Below are 19,303 nucleotides of genomic sequence, written 5' to 3'. Positions count from 1 at the left end.
TTTATAGCCAATATGTAATATGATAATAAAGTTACTTCGTTAAGCAAATATATGTTCCAACAGGTTATGGGCCTATATCGAATATAATTATTTATATTCCATATATACATCGCTTAGAGTTCCACCCCTGATCTCTTGATCACAATATCTCTCCGATCTCATCACCTCTGATCTTCTAATCTCACCACCTCTGATATTCTGAGCTCACCAACTCTGCCGATCCTCTGATCTCACCACCTCTGCACCACCGCTGCTCCTCTAGTTCCATCTCATACATCACCATGCGTCAACCTCCGCCCACGGGCCAAATCCCGATTTAGCTTTGAGGGCGCCCAACGTTTTCAACGTGACTTCTTCCCAACTCTCCAGCCATGCACCAATATTTCCCACGCCAATAATCACATCCAACTTACCCGCACCATCATATCTGCTGTTGTTGACACCAACGATAACTCTCACGTCAACAACACCGCCAACAACACCGCCATATACTTAGATGCTCACGCTGTGTTTTCCGAACTCGATGCAATATCCGCTATCACTGATTGAAACCGCTCACACAAGGCCAACACTGACGCACAATCCGACCTCACTCGCATTCGACGCGACCGTGCCAACCTTTCCACTGAATTCGACACCATCCGCAATGTATCTGCCAAACAATCTGATTCCATTGCTGATCTCAACGTCGACATTGCACGCCTTCGTCAAGAGTGCCACACCATCCTCACTGAACGTATCACCGCCAATACCGCCCGCGATTTAACTCAATCTGACTACGACCAACACACCATCAAACATAACTCTCTAGTTAATGACCTTGAGCGCATCCGTAACGAACGTAGCACACTCATCACTGAACGCGACCAGCTCGCCACTGAACTTGATCACATTCGCTCCGAACGCGCTACCCTCATCACTGAACGTAATCAGGCGCAATCTAGTTACACCGACATCACCATTGAACGTGATAATATTCATCGCAATCTTACACGTATGCAAGACATCAATATCACAACAACCACCGAACACACCACATTGCAAAACGACCTCGCCCACATCCGTCGTGAACGTGACACATACTTTGAAGAACGTGAAGAGGCCCGCTTTGTACTCATTCAAGCACAGGAACACTCCACTACATCCCCGACACTCACCTTGAAGCTACCCACGCCGCTCTCCGTAAGACTCACGCCCTTGCTGAAGCCGACATCAATCGCTTGCGCAATGACCGCGACACACACCGCGCTCACCTCACCCAACAACAACACGAACATGCACAACTTCTACAAGAGGCCCTCACCGAAAACGAGGACCTCACCACTGCCGCCACACAGCTCCATGACGAACTCACTACCCTTCAGGCAGAACTCGCTGCCTCTGATTCCCACAGCCTCTGTTAACAGCTAGAGGTAGCCCAAAGCAAGATTCGTAAGCTTGAACAACGGTCCCCATCTACCCCCATGTTCACCCCATCCCGATCTCGCTCGGACTCTCCACTCCTTGGTGCCCCCCGCCACGACTCCCATCAGATGCCCAACATCCCTGTCAGCCGCATCAGCACCGGTAAACCCCGCAGGTATTCCAGTAACTATCCTGCCACGAAGCTTACTAGATACGACAATTTTACCAACTGGCATTGTCAACTCAAGCACATCCTTAAGAAACATGACGTCCTTCACACCCTGCACCCTGCCTCCACCGCTGACGCATCCGAAAGACCGTCGGCACCACCATCTTATTTGAATCCATCGGCAGCGGCCTCCCAGAACAATACGACACTTACCTAGACCAAGACCCCCACGCATTCTATCGCCACCTTTGTGACGATTTCAACTCCATCACCATCGGCCGCATATGGGAACTTCTCGTTCATCTCGTCACCCTCCCCAAGTAACTCTCCCTGGACGACAGCATTGCCAAAGTCAACCTCCTTCGCGATCAACTCAAAAGCCTTCATGCTGACACACCCGAATTTTATCACGTCTGCAGCCTCCTGCAATCTCTCCCGGACGATTTTGACATCGTCGCCCAGGACATTATGGGCGCAACTGATCACACGTACACCCTTGACACCATCGTTACTAAAATGCGCAACTACGCCACCAATAGCAAAGCCATTCTAAGTATCAGCAACACCTATAGCGTCGACAGTGCCTCTTCACGGTGCCTATGACTGCCCTTCCAGCAATCGTCGCCGCTGCTGGGATTCTTCCCACACCGGTTCGCAATGCACTTTTCCTCGTCCCCTCAAGTGCAACAACTGCCGCAATTCCACAGGCCACACTACCACCGCCTGTCGCCGTGCCTGAAGCCACGGGGTTCCTCACGCAGCCACACCTCCACCACCAGTTCCCCCACCAACTGATCCCATCATCAAACCAGTGCGCTACCATGTGAACACCCATATATTCCGTGCCGAACCCTACCACCAATCCGTCATCGCCACTGATCTTATCGACTCCGGCGCAGAATTTCCATCGTCACCTCCGCTGAACGTAGAACATGGTCAATTCGTTATTGAACTCGCCGGCGGTTTCTTCGTCACCGCGCCAACCCGTGACACCATCCCCGGTCTCGGCCCTTGTAGAGTATGGAGAGTAGCTGAAAGGTACGAGACAATAGGATACAATATCCCTCTTCTCAAGTACGGTTATCTCATCTAGGAAAAGTTCTAGTCGGAGAGAACCGAACTGAGTCTTTATTTGTGTTTTCACTAGACTCAGGATTTACTTGAGTGTTTCTCTCACTCGCGGGAGTCCCGGTATATATTACCGGTTCTACCAATAATATTTCTGATGACTCTAATAACAGAAATATTACAATCCTAATTCCAAAACTCAGTATTTGATGATTCTGGGTTCTGGGATTTGTATTGGCTTTTTGATACTCTGGTCCCTAGATGTTACAGCCCCCCAACTTTATGCTTCTTAGCCTGCGTAGGAGTATAAAGTGACATCTAACAGTACTAGATTGTCTAGAGGTTGGTGTTTATCTTGTCCCTTAGGGGGCATAAGATGAAAAACCTGACACCGTAATCTATTATATATTACCGATTAATTAAATTTATACTATAGCAGGAGTCCTCTACAACGATCATCGGAGTCAGTCTTGACCGGTGCTCTCGGTTGATCCCAACTTGGCTTAAGAAAATGCATCTCAGCGGTGGCTCTGCAACCGAGTCTCTGGTCCTTGTCCATCTGGTGTGTGGGGGGAGCATGCTTCTAGGCGAGAAAAGTGGGAGTGTCCTGTGGTATCAGTGAAACTTGCTTAGGTCTCGTGCGCTGTCTGTCTGATCTTTTACCAGTGCTCGTTGTCGCTGGCTTCTTTGGCCTTGACGGCCTTCTTTTACGTCTCCGGCGTTGACGGTATGTTGTAATGACATCAGCATCTGCGATGTCTGATTCATGCGTCCAGGTACGCTCACCATCTGTCCATTGCAGTAGGTACTCCTGGGATCCATCACCTCGGATGGACGGCCTGTCGTCGACTATCGATGAGAACTGAGTCTCTTCGTTTGGTTGTACGTGATTGTTGGAAGCAAATGCTTCCAGAGCACTGGCCCTTTTCACGAAGCCAAGTAGCTCATCACTGATCGAGTCAGGATATTCTGAGGCTTTTGTCCCATCAAGGTTACAGACAATATACCCGTTGCCCTCCCTGCATACTATTTTGTATGGTCTACCATTTGGTGCTGTTAACTTGTTCATTTCACCTTAATAGCGGACCAAGACAAGCTCCCCTTCATGGAAGTTTACATACTTCTGTTGGTATTTTCGATCGAATGCTGCTCGCCTCTTCTCTTGATACTGTGCAACATTGCTCTCTAGTTGTGGCCTGATGGCTTCTTCTAGATTTTGCAGTCGCTCTTCCTAAGATACTGTTGTACTGGGTGCGGCCACTGGCTCATTGTAGTCCGTGAGTTGATTCTGTCTGCGACCAAAGTACACATTAGAGCCCGGTGACTTGTGTCGTCTAGATGTACGCAGATTATGGCCCATCTGTACGAATGAAAGTCTTGAACACCAGTTACCTGGATTCTGTTCAACGAATTTCTGTAGCAGTGACATGAGGTCTAGGTGTTACATTGGCGCTTGTTCAACAACTTTTGATAGTATGTTGTTAACATATTCAGTGCCTTGGTCCGGTTGTATGATTTGTGGGAATCCATGTTCACATATAATTGGTACCAGTGTGTGTGCTATGGTAGCCGCTGATTTGTCCATCATTGGACGTAAAATGGCGTACGATGAATATACGTCAAGGTATACTAACACGTATGTGTGTCCTCTATTGGAATCCAATAGTGGCCCTATGGTGTCCATTTGGACTCTGTCGCTTGGATATGCGGCTGTAATTGATTGTAAGGGGTGAAATCCCTTTTTGTGTATTTTATTTTTGAGACATGGTATACATCCGTCAATGAACTTGTGTACATGTTGTTGGATATCATCCCAATCATGTCCATCTGTTTGCAACTTGTGTACTGTTTCCTCAGGAGTGCAGTGTCCCAAGTTGTGGTATTGCTAAATGATGTTGACATGTGTCTCATATTCTGTTGCCTGTGGTGTTTCTCCAGAGTGAACTGGTTCTGACGCTGCAACGTGTATAGCAGGTTGTTCCCGCGTTGAGTCAAAGTATGGAGACTTAGCTCCTATCTTTGTGACTAACGTGACACCCCATGGGGTCTTGCCGCAAGCCCTCTTGCCCTCTCTGAAAAACGTATTGCTTGTGTTTTCCACTGACATCGGGTCTTCTTCTAGTAAAGTCAAGAACTTTGGAAACCACGAGGCATTGGGGTAATATGGTACACATATCGTGATGCTGGTTGCCTCTGCAATGACTTTGTCAAGGACATCAGGTATGAGTTCCCATGGTGGATTCGCCCATGCATTGACTTCCTGCGCCCACTTTTGTTGTAGCGCATTCTGTTCTTTGGTGTAGTGTTTATCTGTGTGCGCATTGTGTGCCGATGCAAACAGACTACTGTGAACTTCTCAAACCTTCGTTCCACTTCTTGATAGAATCTGGAATGTAACATCCAGTCTATGGCCGATATGGTTATGGGCATGTTCGTTTCCAAGGTGGTGTACTCTTGGCTATTATGTGTTGCCTCATTTGCCTGTTTTAATACCTTTGACTCTTTAGTACTAAAAGTATCTTCATGGAGACGTGACAACATATCTGCCATCTGGTTGTCCTTGCGGTGGTGGAACGTTTTTGCTGTCCACTTGGCTAGCATTGGGTGTAACGTCTCTTGACTCTTGTGATCTGTCCACAGTGTTATGTCCCCCCCTTTGATGTATTCGGAGAAATGTTACAGGCTGTATACCAGCGCTAGTAGCTCTTTGGTATTTGTGCCATAGCGTTGTTGTGCTGGATTCAAGCTTTTTGAGAAGTAGAGAATGTCTCTTCTAACTCTATCGATGACTTGAAATAAACACCCTTCTATGCCATAGTCACTATCATCGTTCATAATTTGAAACGGTACCCCATCAAGAGGATATGCTAGCGTCGCTGAACATGCGATTGCTTCTTTGAGTTCTTCCCACTTCCTGATTAGTTCCGGAGTCCATAACATGTATATATTCTGGTTCATTTTACTTTTCATTAGGTTCCGAAAGTGTTTCGTGGTGTGAGCAAAGTTGGGGACATGGTCTCGCATGTAATTTGCTAGTCCAACTACTTTGTACAGATCTCTTTTGTTCTGGGTAGTGGCCAATCCATCATTCTTTATGTTTCTCGGAGTCTGTTTTGAGTCCCTGTGTGGCGACTTTCACCCCAAGAATGTTGTCCACTTTGACCGCAATGGCACACTTCTTGTGATTGAGTCGGAAGTTTGCACTATTCAGTCGCTTGATTACTTCACGAACTGTCTTGCGGTGTTCTTCTTCTGTAAGACTCGCAATGACTATGTCATCTACATACACTTGCACTCCTTTGATATCTATGAGCAGCCATGACTCTCTGGAATTGTGCTTTGAGTGAGTGTAGTCCAAACGGCGAGAACTTGAATGAGTTTTGCGCTCCTCTCCACGAGAATGTGAAGAAGTGTTGGCTTGCTTCATCTACTAGAAAGTGATGAAATCCTCCTGTAAAATCTGGCTTTGAAAAGAACTGTGCTCCTTGTAGGATGTGTATCACTTCCTTTATCTTTGGTAACACAGACTTGTCCTGTTCATATTGATAATTGGTCTCACGTAAGTCTAGACATGTCTTGACTTTCTTGAGTAGACCTGTTTGGTCATGTTCACCTGTTGATAACAACGGCAAGTTTACCGTTGTGGACTTATCACGTATATATATGTGGCCATCTTTAAGTCATCGTTGCACATTCTCATCCGTTTGCGGAATGTATTTTTTAGCATGCCTCATTTGCCTGACGTTGATTTTATTTGCAGGTACTGTGACTATGGAGCCTGGTAGGTTGCAATGAATATCAGGAGGTCTGTAAGTGACTACCTGAGACCTTCTTGTTCATGCCCTGGGACCTCTTCATGTGCTGTGAAAGCGATTCCCATTTTACATCTGTTGGTATTTGTGGATTGATTTATCCTGCTATGTATATACCTATGCATGCTAGGATGTACATACCTATAAGTATTGGTGTCTTCTTTTCAGGTAAGTCCAATACTTCAAACCACAGAGGTTTTTCTACCTCCATATTTAATGTCACAAACTTCTGTTGATCCCGTGCGTTGTATTCGTGCATCTGTTTGTGCTAGTTGTATGTACCCCGGTTGCGCTCTAACAGAAAGATATAATTATGATACTACACTTTTGTCCATGCATGAGCGTTGTGCACCCGAGTCTACTAGTGCATTGTATGTATTACCATTAATTTGTATGTCAATGTGTAAACGTTAGTCTCGTGGTGCGGGAAGTAAAGATAAAGGTTGGTAATTTATATCATTTGCATTTACTAACAACGTTTCTTCATCTGTAAATACATTGAGTCTGTCAGCCAGGTCAATCGTGTTTGCATCCGCCCACCAGTGCTTTCAGTGCTCATCACCTTCGGTGATGTCTTCCACATTGCCAGACGTAATGGACAGTCTTGCTATCTTCACATCTTTCTTGGCTTGCTCCTCAGCCTTCTTGGCTTGATTTGCTTTCTTGTTGGGACATTCACTGAATCGATGTGGGGATGGCATTGCCAAGCAGTAGGGGCATGCACACTCTTCACGTGCCCCCTTCTTCTTCTGTGTATGCCCTCCTTGCTTGTTATGGTTGTATGTACCATTGTCTGGCTTGTGCCATTTGTTAGCATTCGTAGAGTTATCCTCAACCTGCGTGTTCGTCTGTGCGTTATTGCGCTTGTTTGCTGTTCGCACCTGATCCCTCAATATACGCTCTGCTTGTGTCACAGCCACTGTTCTTATGTGTGTCTCAGTCATAGTATGAAGCTTGGCGTGGTCCATGTTGGACAAGTGTCCTTCACTCCCACCCGGTTGCCTGTCTCCCTTAATGAGAGTATCCACAACTGATTGCAATACATAGTACTTAAGTGCTAGGTACCTTTGTACTTTGAGGATTTGTAAGTATATGGGTTGCTTGTCTGAGATGCGGTAACGCTCTTCCAACATCGCCTTGTCTTGTGCACACGCTCTGTGCACACTTCGACGTTCATCTTCTTATTCTGCATGTCATTGAGAAACTTCTCCAATAGATAGTCTACTGTCGGTCAATAATGATTCTATTGAACTGCTCCGGATCGGTGAAGTGCCTGGATGTGTGTGTCTCAGAATCTCTCATATTGTTGAGTACTGATTTGGTCTTCTCCGTTGCTTCAGTGGAATCCAAAAGGCTTCGCACTAGTGCTGGGTACTGACACAGAGGCATTGACTTAGCTAAGAACAGATCACTACACTGTGTACTGAACTCTATGATATCTTCACAGTTTCCATTCTAAATAAATTTACCTTAAGCATCTTAGGAAATTCAGAAGTCTTAAACAATTTCTTAAGAGATGGTTCGTTTAACTGATCGCCTAAACGTGAACGCATGAGCTATAGCTCACTGATGTACAGACTGATCTGGATGAGTTTGTCTTCCTCATCATCAACACAATCGTTGATCGCTTGGTCATATCGTCGTCTGAGCTTCGCATCCACTAGTGGCATACAGCGCTCTGGCTGTTGATAATATATGCCTACCCTCACCATGTGCAGAGTTGGTATGGGCACAGGTGCTGTCTGCTCCAACTTGGACACAAACCGACTCACAAAGACATGATTGCCTTGACAGATACTCTTGTATATTTCTAGACTGCTGAGGCTAAGATGGGTACCCCCGCCGGAGTAGGCTGGCCCGAGCTACTGCCTGGGCTTGCTTCCCCCATTGGGCTAACTCCCACGTCACCCGCGCCTTCACTACATTTCCTCCCACCGTACACGCTTGTTCTGGTTGCTGTTGGCATTTTCAGTTGTCTGCGTGGTGTGTGGGTGTTAGTGAATTATTAATAAAGACTCTGGTTATATTTTGTGCGAAAGCGCGCGCTTCACCCCCCCCCCCCCCCCCGTCTTTAGTAATAATTTTTATATATAAAATAAAACTTTGATTTGTTTTACTTACTATTTTAGTGTCGTTACTTTGCTGCACTTCCGCTGGAAGTGTTTACCGTGCTGTATGGCCCGGTAGCTTGTTGCTTCGTCCCCTATATTTATAGGGTTTGAAAATGGTGCCTGTTAGTAAAGCTTATTTGTCATATGTGACGTCACTTATACTTATTCCGTCATATGAGAAAATAATTCCTCATGTGTGTTCTCAGTGAGATGTTCGGTCCTAGTGACGTCACTCTAGCAGTTTGGTCCTGTACCGAACTGTGTCCTGTACCGAACTGTGTCCTGTACCGAACTGCGTCTTGTACCGGAGTGTGTCCTGTACCAAACTGTATCCGGTACCGAAGTGTGTCGCTATTGGCGTCACCGGTCGGTTCGGGTTTTGTGCCGAACTATGTGTGCGCTAGTCCACACTTGATGTTCGTTCCTTAGCACTATGATCGTGTCAGAGTCCTTTAATTTATGCGACTACTTGTGTCCTTGTATTTCTTCACACTGTTTGTTCTAATGAACGCCTGCGTGTGTTGTGTATGTCCTGTGTTCGTTGATTTGTGTCTCTCGATTTCACTTAGGATTGCTTGTTATCGCTTATTGTCTTCGCAATGTGCTTTGTATTGAATCAGTGACGATGCTGATCGCATGTGTTGTGTGATTCTGGTAATGTTTGACTATGCTTGCCTGAGTGGCTAGTCATGAAAGAAATAGGGGTTGTATCTTTTTTCAATGTGATTGCTGATTGCTGAGTGTTTGTTGTTGTAATAAAATCTATGCTTCTTGACTAATTGTGCCAGAGTGGCTAGTCTTAGCGTTTCTTATAGCCTCTCTTATCAATAGATGTGTCCTTGAATCTACTGGTGGATTTACAGTTTTATTATAATGTGTCCCCTTGTGACGGTTGTGTTGTATGTACTCTTTGGCTCTATATTGCTTAATTAGCTAGCCTGACATTTATTTACCTTTTGTGGTTCATGTATGTGTTGTGTTTTTGTCTTAATTGTGACATCCTCTGTGATCCCTTATTGATCTCTCGTGATTGCCTAGTTTTGCACTTAGTTCATGTTTGTGTATACATGTTTATGTATGTTCTAGCGCGACTGCGTCGTAGAGTATGTGTTTTATAAACATTTATGTATGTTCATCTAGTGCTACTGCAATTGTGTCGTTGTGCATGAGCCTTTATGGGCTCTGTGTGATCAATACCTCGAAATGTTGGTGTCTGTGCAATTTCTTGTTTTTATAGAGTTCGTTGTAGTGTTTGTCAAATTGCGCTTTCTTTCTGTAGCTGTATACTGTTGTCTTGCAATTGTCTTGGGTACTAAACGTTCCTTGCCAGTATGCGCTGTTCTTTCTTACCTCGCGTGTCTACGTATTATCCTGATTTCTTATGTGTTGCGACTAGTATTATATTATGTGTGTTGTTTGTCGCTCAATAATATTGGTTGGTCTGGTTATTAGAATATTTTAGATCATAATATTGTGTGATAATACTATGGCTGTCTACGCGTATGATTTGATGTTTCTTCGATTTGAAATTTGATGTCTCTCTGATCTTCGATTTGTATGAATTTAGATCATGATCGTTATGTGTAACTCTTGTGTAATGTTATGCCATTTGTATTGCTTTTTCTTGTTATGCCACCTGTATTGTGTTTGCTTCTTATAATCTTTGTACATACTGAAGATTTCAGTTATCTATTGATTTGCTTGATGCTTGTCTGTTGGGTGTGGTGGAAAATGCGTGCTATGCTTCTTAATCTTTTGTCCAGGAGCCTCGAGTGAGTGAGGTTAGGTAGTGCCCTTTTTGTGAATCTTCTGTCAAGGTGTTTTCTTGTCTGAAAATCCTAGAAAATAATTAGCTTTGATTATTCAATCACCTTGACAGCTTTTGAATTTTCACTGGTTTTGCCCTACGCCAGTCTCGTAAACTCTCTATGGCACACTATTATCATCACAAATGATTTAACACCTTACACTTCAGCACGCTACTGTTGTAGCACGAGTTTGTTGCCTTATTCGTTCTTCTATACCGAGTCATAATTCTTGTAGCGGTCTTCTTGTTGGGGTCCTCTGTTTCCAACTAACTGCTCCTCCTGGTATCACAGTTCTTCAGTGCCCTTTCCTTCTGCGGTTCGAGCTTCTCTTCTGGTTTGCTTGTTAAGGCCTCTTCACTTGTTGGGGCCTTCTCTTGTTGGGGCCTCTTCACTTGTTGGGGCCTCTTTATCTGGAGTCTCTCCTTATGTGTAAGGATTAAGACTCCCTGTATTCCCACTCATTCTTCCTTTCGAGTGTATGTTATTTGACTTATTCTAAGTAAGGATATTGTAAAAAATGTAGAGTATGGAGAATATCTGAAAGGTATGAGACAATAGGATACAATAGACCTCTTCTCAAGTACGTTTATCTCAGCTAGGAAAAGTCCTAGTCGGAGAGAACCGAACTGAGTCTTTATTTGTGTTTTCACTAGACTCAGGATTTACTTGAGTGTTTCTCTCACACGCGGGAGTCCCGGTATATCTTACCGGTTCTACCAATAATATTTCTCATGACTCTAATATCGGAAATATTCCAATCCTAATTCCAAAACTCAGTATTTGATGATTCTGAGTTTTAGGATTTGTATTGGCTTTTTGACAATCTGGTCCCTAGATGCTACACCCTGCCCTCGTCCTCCCCGACGCCAGTCAGCCTATTCTCTGTGTGCGCAAGATGCAACGCAACGGTTACACTATCTTTCCCCCCAAAACACCTACTCCCAACGGCCTCGCCCAATGCCTTATCACACGCGGTGGCACCACCGTCAAGTTCATTGATGAATCTGCCGGGCGCTACCACCTGAATACATTCCAAACTGACAGTCTCAACCTCCACCACGCCCGCTTTGGCCACCAGTTCATCCACACGACCAAAGCCATCGCCCACACACACAACATCCCCATCCCCCCGCCGCTGACCTACTGCGACGAATACCAGCTTCACCCCACACTATTTGACAAACACGTCACGCAAGTCTTTGGCCCCGTTGATATCGACATGTTCGCTACTAAGCACAAACGCCAAGCTCCTACCTACTGCACCATTGACCACAAAGGCAAAGCCACTTCCCTTCATGACGCATACAAACAGAACTGGCGCCAACCCACGAAGCGCCTCTACGGCAACCTTCCTTGGAAGGACTTCCCACGCGGTACCGCCAACCCACGAAGCGCCTCTACGGCAACCTTCCTTGGAAGGACTTCCCACGCGGTACCGCCAAGCTCGAACCCCAAGGCAGCTTGGTGGCCCAAACTAAATCACCCCCTCCGCTCCCCATACATTTCTCCGACGCCAGCCCGACGGCACTCAGGACTTTGTCACCGCTCCCAACTGGCTCTACACTGGTGTCGCCATCTTCGGTCCTCCGGCTCACGCCGTACCCATCCCTGCCGCACTCCAAACTGCCATCGACGTCAGTCTCCTCCACACGGGGTCTCCAGCATGTTCCTGCGTCTCCTGCGCCACTGGAAAAATGTACAAAATCCCAGTCAGTGACAAGCCACGCACCCTCCCTGTTCTTGACGCTGAATGGCAAGTCAACCTTGAAGACAGAGATATGGTGGCCACGCATACACCATCCATTTCTTTGGACGCCGTACAGGCCTCGGGTACCAAGAACATCCCCGCATCAAAAGCGATGATCACCTTGTCCTCGACCGTTTTTATACCTTTATCGAAGCACAAGGGCACGATCGCCTACGCACCATCATCGCCAACCGTGGAGGTGAGCTTGTTGCCACCGAATTCAAACTCGTTAACCACCTTGCCCATGTCCAAATCCTCTACAGCCTCACTGGCGACTCCGCCAAACACGGTGGTGTCGAACGTGCACACCAGACCAACATGAACATTGCACTTTGTATGGTCGCCCAGGCTCTCCAACCCTCCCACATGTGGGCCGAAGCCAAATCCCATGCCTCTCACATCCGCAACATCTTTCACCGCACATCCAATCCCAACGAAGCCTTCTCTGATCGCCCCGTTACTGCTTTCGTCAAAGCCCTTCGCGTATATGGATGCATGACCCTCAGTTATAACCACGGCAATACCGACAAACTCCGTCTCAAATGTCGAGTTGGCATCCTCATCGCACGTGACCCCTACTCCACGCACGCCAACGAATATTGCATGCTCAACGTTGACACTGGTCACACCATGACTTCCCGCCAAGTTCAATTCAACGAGAGCATCTTTCACTTGTGGCACAACGTCGGCTTTAAATCGAAGCCCTATCTCACCCCGGAACAGCTCTCTGTTGTCGACACATATCGTGATACCCTGCCTTCCGTCATAGAACCTCCCGCCACCCTGACATCCCTGCCACCGCCCGAGACCTATGACTCTCCGGACCCACCGCCCTGCTCCGTCATCGATACTCCACCCCCACCATGCGACGTCCCCGACCCTCCATACCCTCCTCCGTGCTCCGTCGTTGAACTTGAATCCACACCATGTATTTCCCCCAAACCCTCACTCCTCCCCAGCCCCCCAGCAACTGACTCTCTCCATAAAAATCTTCAGACCCTGCTCCGCACCGCCCACGACCGTGTCGCCCACCCACACGCCCAATCCTCTGACGCCCGTCACGCCCTTAAAGCTCGCGCCCGTACCGCTGACTTCCAAACTCAGCAACAGGCCGAACTCTTCCAAGCCTCTACTGCTCGCCACGACCAAGACCGTATCCTCGGCTCCCACAACGACCAGCTACACCTTCACATCGCCAAACGTCCCCGTAACCGCGAGCTCCGTAACCTTCTCATCGACGACTCCCACGAGACCCCACACATCTCTGATCTCCCGGGCCCTGACAAGTACCGCCCTCGCCTTACCCGCAAGCAACTGTCGGATCAACGTAAATACGATGCCGTTCGCTCTTACGTTCATGCTCTATGCAAAGCTGTGCAGGACCAACCCATCACCCCTACAGTCCAGAAGCCGACCTCTGGCGAGCTGCCATCGACTGAGATGAACAGCCTTCGCAAAACTGGTACTTTCATCCTCCGCGACACGACCGACCTCCCTGCTGACGTCCTAACTGTGACCTCTAAATAGGGTTTCAAAATCAAGATGGTCAATGGGATTATTGACAAATAAAGCTCGACTTGTTACCCGTGGCTTCATGCAAACCAATGATATCAACTTCACGGAGACGTATGCACCTACCTGCACCCATGAATCCCTCCGCACGCTTCTCGCTGTTGCTGCCAACAAGGGCTGGCACACAAAGCAGATGGATGTCAACACCTCATTCCTTCACGCTGACCTTGACCATCTCATCTTCATGAAACCACCCGCTGGCTCAGATCAAATAGGTATTTATAAGGACACCACCCTTGAGCAAAAGAAATCGCTCTACAGTCTCAAACAATCTGGGAAGCTTTGGTTCTCCCTTATTAAGTCTAAGCTCCTTCAATTCGGCTTTCATCAGGCACACACAGACCGCTGTATGTTTACCATCCGCACACCCTCATACAACTGCACCGTGCTGATTTACGTCGACGACCTTATCATATGTGGCTGCACTCCCGCCGACGTTGAACGCTTTAAAGCACAACTTCTTTCGGAATTCGATTGCTCCGTCCTCGGCGAATCCACCTGGCTCCTCGGCTGTCGCATTATCACCAACGCCACTTCTACCAGCATAAACCTCGTACATTACTGAGGCTCTCGAACACTTTGACATCGCTTCCACTCATCCAGTCAACACCCCCCTCCGGATCACCCCTCTCATTGAACACGACAGCCCTCCCTTTGACTGCCCATACCGCGAACTTGTCGGCACCCTTCTCTACCTCTCCATACTCACGCGCATCGATATCACCTTCGCCGTCAACAATCTCTTGCGTTTCCTTTTCAACCCTTGCGAAGACCACTGGCTCGCTGCTTGTCGCGTGCTCCGCTATCTCCGCACCAACCCCACACTTGGCCTCACGTACAGTAAAACACCCCAACCGCTCTTCACTGACGCCTACGCTGATTCCGACTATGCTAGCTGCCTCCCTACCCGTCGCTCCACTACCGGCTACGTTTTTCGCATATGTGGCACAACAGTCATCTGGAATGTCAGCACTAGCACTGCTGAAGCCGAATACTTTGCTGTCAGTGAAGCCGCTAAACACATACAGTGGCTCCGCAACTTTTTGACTGAGCTTGGCTTTACCCCCGACACTCCCACTGATCTATACTGCGAAAACCAATCCGCCGTACATGTCATCACCAACTCGGGTACTCCCAAGCAGCTGAAGCACGTCGACATTCGTGTTCACCATATTCGTGACCTCCAAGACCAAGGTGTCATCGCCAACCAAATACGTCAACACTGCCGATAGCATCGCAGACACCTTGACTAAGAACCTTCCTCGACCCGCCCACTCTAAGCATACATCTCACACACTCACCACCATCCCCGACCCTAGCACACAATTTCGACAACAATCATACACACATTACCAACACACTATACCGTGTCTACTATCTCGGCTATGCATCCGAAACCCCGCTCCCCCCCCACCCCAAAACATCGTATATACCTTCAGGAGAGCTCCACCCGATCGTTGCCCACCGCCATCCGCCCTGCTTTGATTTATCTCCCTTCCCTCCTGGCTCGACACCAGCCCTCCTTCCTCTAGACCCACTAGCCGTAACATCGCTACACACTTACGCACACAACGTGCACAACGCCCGACTGGTCGACCACCACCAACACCGCCTCCCCCTTCTGTAGAAGCCGGGCCTCCACATTAGAATCTTGTAATATAAACGTACTCTTAAAAGTACGTAAACTTAGTTTTCCTTAAATGGGGTTTAACGGTTTCAATAATTAAATACCTTTTCCATTTTACATAATCAGAATTTGGACAAGGCCATTAAAAGGCCCCCGTGAAATACCAAATGTAAGATTTGGACTATTTCTATTAATATAACTATATTTTACTTTCCAAATCTATTTATATCCGAATACTTCGGTAGCAAGATGGCTCAACCGAACATAGGTTTCTAAGGACTATTAGCGTTGCTTCGTTTATCCTCCGTTCAGCCAACCAGATGTGTCAATCTGATGAAGGCTAGTTGGTAATTCTTGATAAGTGGCAAGTTATTGGTTAATGCAATAACTATGGACATCAAGAGTTTTTTCTTCTTCTTTTTTCTTCCTCTAAACATAGGATTTTATGAGTCTCTCGGATTCGCCCCAACGAAACATACCATAGTTTATAGAGCGACGACGAAACACTAAATAAAATCCCTTCGGCGAAAACAGTACTGAGAGGATTATATATAGACAATGTCTCAGCCCTACAATTCCTCAGAGTATTGCTGTTTTCACGAGGCATACCTAACTTTGCTAAAAGACTCCTTTCGTTTATTTACTTTTAAGTTTTGGTATACTTAGCCTTAACCTAAGCGTTTATTTACTATAAGGCGTTATTATCGCCTTGATAGACCGAAACTTACACATTTTAAAGTTAGCAAAGGTATTAACTACTTAGACTACTTAAACGTAAAGGTAGATAACTACCACGATTTTTTTTCCTAAGCGCAGTTATTCCCTAAAGAGAATAGACTGAAGTTATAACTTAAGTATTATGACAAAGAAAGACAATACACCTGCAAAGAAACGCAAGGCCGAACGCAAGAAGATTGAGAGAGAAGCTGCTAGTGCCGCCGCAGCTACTGCTGCCGCAGAAGCAATCGCGGATGCTGCCGATGGGTTTAACCGCACCGTAGCCGAAGCACTTGTCTCTGGCAATAATAGTCAGAACAATGCTTCGGATAAGGATGTAGCCACTCCGATTAAGGAGACTACTCCTGCCGAAAGGGCCCGAGGACCAATGATTGCCTCAATTTCGAAGTACGCATTTCCGAAGCGAAGAAGTGAGACAAGGGACACGTCTCACGACGCCCCAACCAATTCTTCTGATGAAACCCAGACAGAAAAGTTCCCAATTATAAGGGACAAAGACGAATCTCAGAAGGTACTACACCGGAACCAGAAGAGGAGGCAAGCTCAAGTGGCAAACCCAAATCTTCGTCCGAGACCACTGAGCCAACGCGCATATGTAAGTTAATGACTGAAAACACTGATCTTAAGAATCAGTTAGCCGCTCTTATGAAAAGCATGTCTGTTGAATATGTAGATCGAACGTATGAATCAGGAAAGCAAGCACAGCGCTTACGCGAGCATGTTTCTCCGGGCATTACTAAAGCCCTACAGAAGTGGACAGAACGTCAGCAGTCAATGTCGCCCGAAAAGCGAATGGACCTGAGCGCCAAACCTGTGTCAGTTGACCCATATGTGCTCAGCGTATCTATACCTTACGAGGACCTGCCACCAGAAGTCCAGGCTAATTATTCGGCTGTTCTTTCGCCAGGCCATGAGTCGCCTGTCCTTGAGGGTATTATAGACCCAGAGGCAGGTAAAAACACTCCACCACCTTTACCCAGTTGGGGGGACCGTCCACGTCATAAACCAGTTAAGACTGGATATGTCGTCCACACGGAGTTACCTCCCGAACTTATAAGGCCAACACCTATCCCAGGAACAGAGCACCGAAAGGCCTCGACCATGGACTTTACACGGGGTAATAAACACCCTAGTAGACGTGATAACGACGTCGAATTTAATCGCTTCGATCGCACCGTCATACACCAACCCGTAGAGGATTTCCACTTTGATGAGGTGACCAAACTTAATAAAGCGGTCGACGTTTACACCAAAAAGATGGAAATCGCCGATACCAATCACCAGACGGACGATGTATTATATTTTGCTAATATGATTGCGATCAAGCAGAAGCGCATCGATCAGCTACTTCATGCCCAACGTGGACAAGTGCACCGGGACAACCAGAAATACAAGAGACAGATCAGTCGACTTAAGTCGAACTGGGATGCCAACAGCAAGCAGATCGAGTTATAAATAAACATGACCTCGACAAGCTAACCCGTACGCGAAATACGTTTACGGTCATGCTGGAGACAAATGATATCGCTCCCCAGCAATGGATTGCTGCTTTAATGCAGTCATTTGATCCTACAGGAACAAGTTATTTGATCCTGCAGCGACATCAGCATCAGCTAGACACATGTAGTGACTGGCCAGCTGTGTGCTGCTTAGTAACGTTCTTATTAAGCAAGGATATGCGTGATCCTGGACTGAGCTCAATTCTAACTGAACCAGTCGAGAACACTCCCATTCAGAGTTACATTCTGAAACTTGATGCAGATCTGAAGCGTCCTGATATAACAAAGAACAAAGCTCAGAAATGGTACGAGTTCCTGGCTATGCATGTGTTCTGCAAGAACATAGGGAACAACGACCGAGAGAGTCTGTACACTGAGTTGCGACGTAAGTACGCAACTGAGGTCCGAGACAAGGGACATGAAACAAAGTTCCATCTGTCTCGACTTAAGTGGGAACAGGTTTATGACATTGTATCCACTCTTTACTCCGCGCACCGAATAACCTCGATGGGAAGGTGATGAATAAGTAATCACGCGAGCTCCCTGATCAAGGATATCTCTCACGACAGACGTCGGATGATAAACCTCATCAGACGCCTCCTAATCAGACACGCACTCGCGACGCTGCTCAGCCAACGCGACCCACTAAGCGGGTTCGCGCGGAGCCGAAGGACAAGGAACCTCCCTATAAGGAGATTAAGAAATGTGCCGACGCACAGTGTGGATATGACATGTACCAATTAACCTCTAACGATTATTGGAATGGAAGACATACACCCAACTGTACACACTTCCTTTCGAAGTGTGACAAGTGTGAGATGACCAATGGCTATCACGCCAAGTCTTGTGACAAAAAGCCCGACATTAAGTTGGAGTGAAAGTACTACCAGGTACAATCGTTACAAAGAAAATACAACAACTCCTTAGATGAGTGTGTAATAATCCCTGTATATTGCAACGGAAATGAAGTCCTTGCATTGATTGATCCTGGTTCAGAAATTTCATGTATATCCGACCGCTTTGCATTAATGAAAGGCATTGAAAGGCCAACTCAAACTACTCACCTTATTTTAGCAGATGATAAAACTTCCAAGTGTGATACCATGGCCACAGATGTTAAAATCTCCCTGGCTGATGATATAAATATCACGACTCAAGCTGTGATCGTTAAGATGACACAGAAGTACGACATTATAGTTGGAATGAGCGATTTGCTCACGTTAGGGATAACCGTAACAGGTATTCCCAACAACATAGATCCATTAAAGGATCAATCAGACGATAATTGTCTGAAACCATATACACCACTATCGGACACAGTCAAGGAATTAATTCCTGGCTTTGCCGATATAATAATGGAACTTATATTAGTAAATAAGAAGATAAAGATAACTGACTGGGCGAAATTCCGCTTTAATGACGGATACGTCAGCCTCGACTTAACCAAGGTAGATTTCACTAAGATCAAATGCTCTTCAAGAAACTATGTTTCTTGGAGACATGAGGCTGTAGTTAAAGAACAAGTGGAGAAATGGTTAGCCGATGGGGTAATCGAAATCAATTACCAACAAACGCCAGTAAACTTAGCACTGCTGGCAGTTGATCAACACAACTCTGACGGAACATTTAAGAAAGTCAGAGTATGTCTGGATATGAGCCCAATAAATAAATTATTGCCGACTCATAGTTTACATCTCCTTCGTATAAACGAGTTACTGAGACGAATGGAAGGTGCTACGGTGTTTACA

At 46.5% G+C, this 19,303-nt stretch overlaps 5 protein-coding genes across 5 annotated transcripts in view; 3 read left to right on the top strand and 2 right to left on the bottom strand.

The window, feature by feature from the left end:
- The window catches only part of SARC_00973 (hypothetical protein), a gene marked incomplete at its 5' end in the record, with an annotated part of 1,791 nt that extends 364 nt beyond the window's left edge, over positions 1–1,427 (top strand). Inside the window, one exon of the mRNA XM_014305305.1 lies at positions 565–1,427. Coding sequence (XP_014160780.1) covers positions 565–1,410 — 846 coding nt within the window. The 3' untranslated portion in view covers positions 1,411–1,427. The remainder of the gene's footprint in view (positions 1–564) is intronic.
- A 359-nt stretch (positions 1,428–1,786) lies between these two features.
- SARC_00972 (hypothetical protein) lies at positions 1,787–2,374 on the bottom strand (the record flags this gene model as incomplete). Its single annotated transcript, XM_014305304.1, has 2 exons — positions 1,787–2,097; positions 2,341–2,374. 2 exons carry the CDS (start codon positions 2,372–2,374, stop codon positions 1,787–1,789), a joined length of 345 nt encoding a protein of 114 aa, XP_014160779.1.
- A 4,627-nt stretch (positions 2,375–7,001) lies between these two features.
- Positions 7,002–7,645, bottom strand: SARC_00971 (hypothetical protein; the record flags this gene model as incomplete). The annotated part of the gene is made up of 2 exons (XM_014305303.1): positions 7,002–7,483; positions 7,519–7,645. The coding sequence occupies 2 exons, from the start codon at positions 7,643–7,645 to the stop codon at positions 7,002–7,004; spliced, it is 609 nt and encodes a 202-aa protein (XP_014160778.1).
- Positions 7,646–16,177: 8,532 nt separating this feature from the next.
- Positions 16,178–17,511, top strand: SARC_00970 (hypothetical protein; the record flags this gene model as incomplete). The annotated part of the gene is made up of 2 exons (XM_014305302.1): positions 16,178–16,651; positions 16,684–17,511. 2 exons carry the CDS (start codon positions 16,178–16,180, stop codon positions 17,509–17,511), a joined length of 1,302 nt encoding a protein of 433 aa, XP_014160777.1.
- A 50-nt stretch (positions 17,512–17,561) lies between these two features.
- Positions 17,562–18,433, top strand: SARC_00969 (hypothetical protein; the record flags this gene model as incomplete). Its single annotated transcript, XM_014305301.1, has 2 exons — positions 17,562–18,014; positions 18,125–18,433. 2 exons carry the CDS (start codon positions 17,562–17,564, stop codon positions 18,431–18,433), a joined length of 762 nt encoding a protein of 253 aa, XP_014160776.1.
- Positions 18,434–19,303: the final 870 nt, after the last annotated feature.

The sequence above is a fragment of the Sphaeroforma arctica genome, assembly GCF_001186125.1.
Source record: "Sphaeroforma arctica JP610 unplaced genomic scaffold supercont1.35, whole genome shotgun sequence".
In the NCBI taxonomy this organism is placed as follows: Eukaryota; class Ichthyosporea; order Ichthyophonida; genus Sphaeroforma; species Sphaeroforma arctica.
This window is presented reverse-complemented; position numbering and strand designations above follow the sequence as displayed.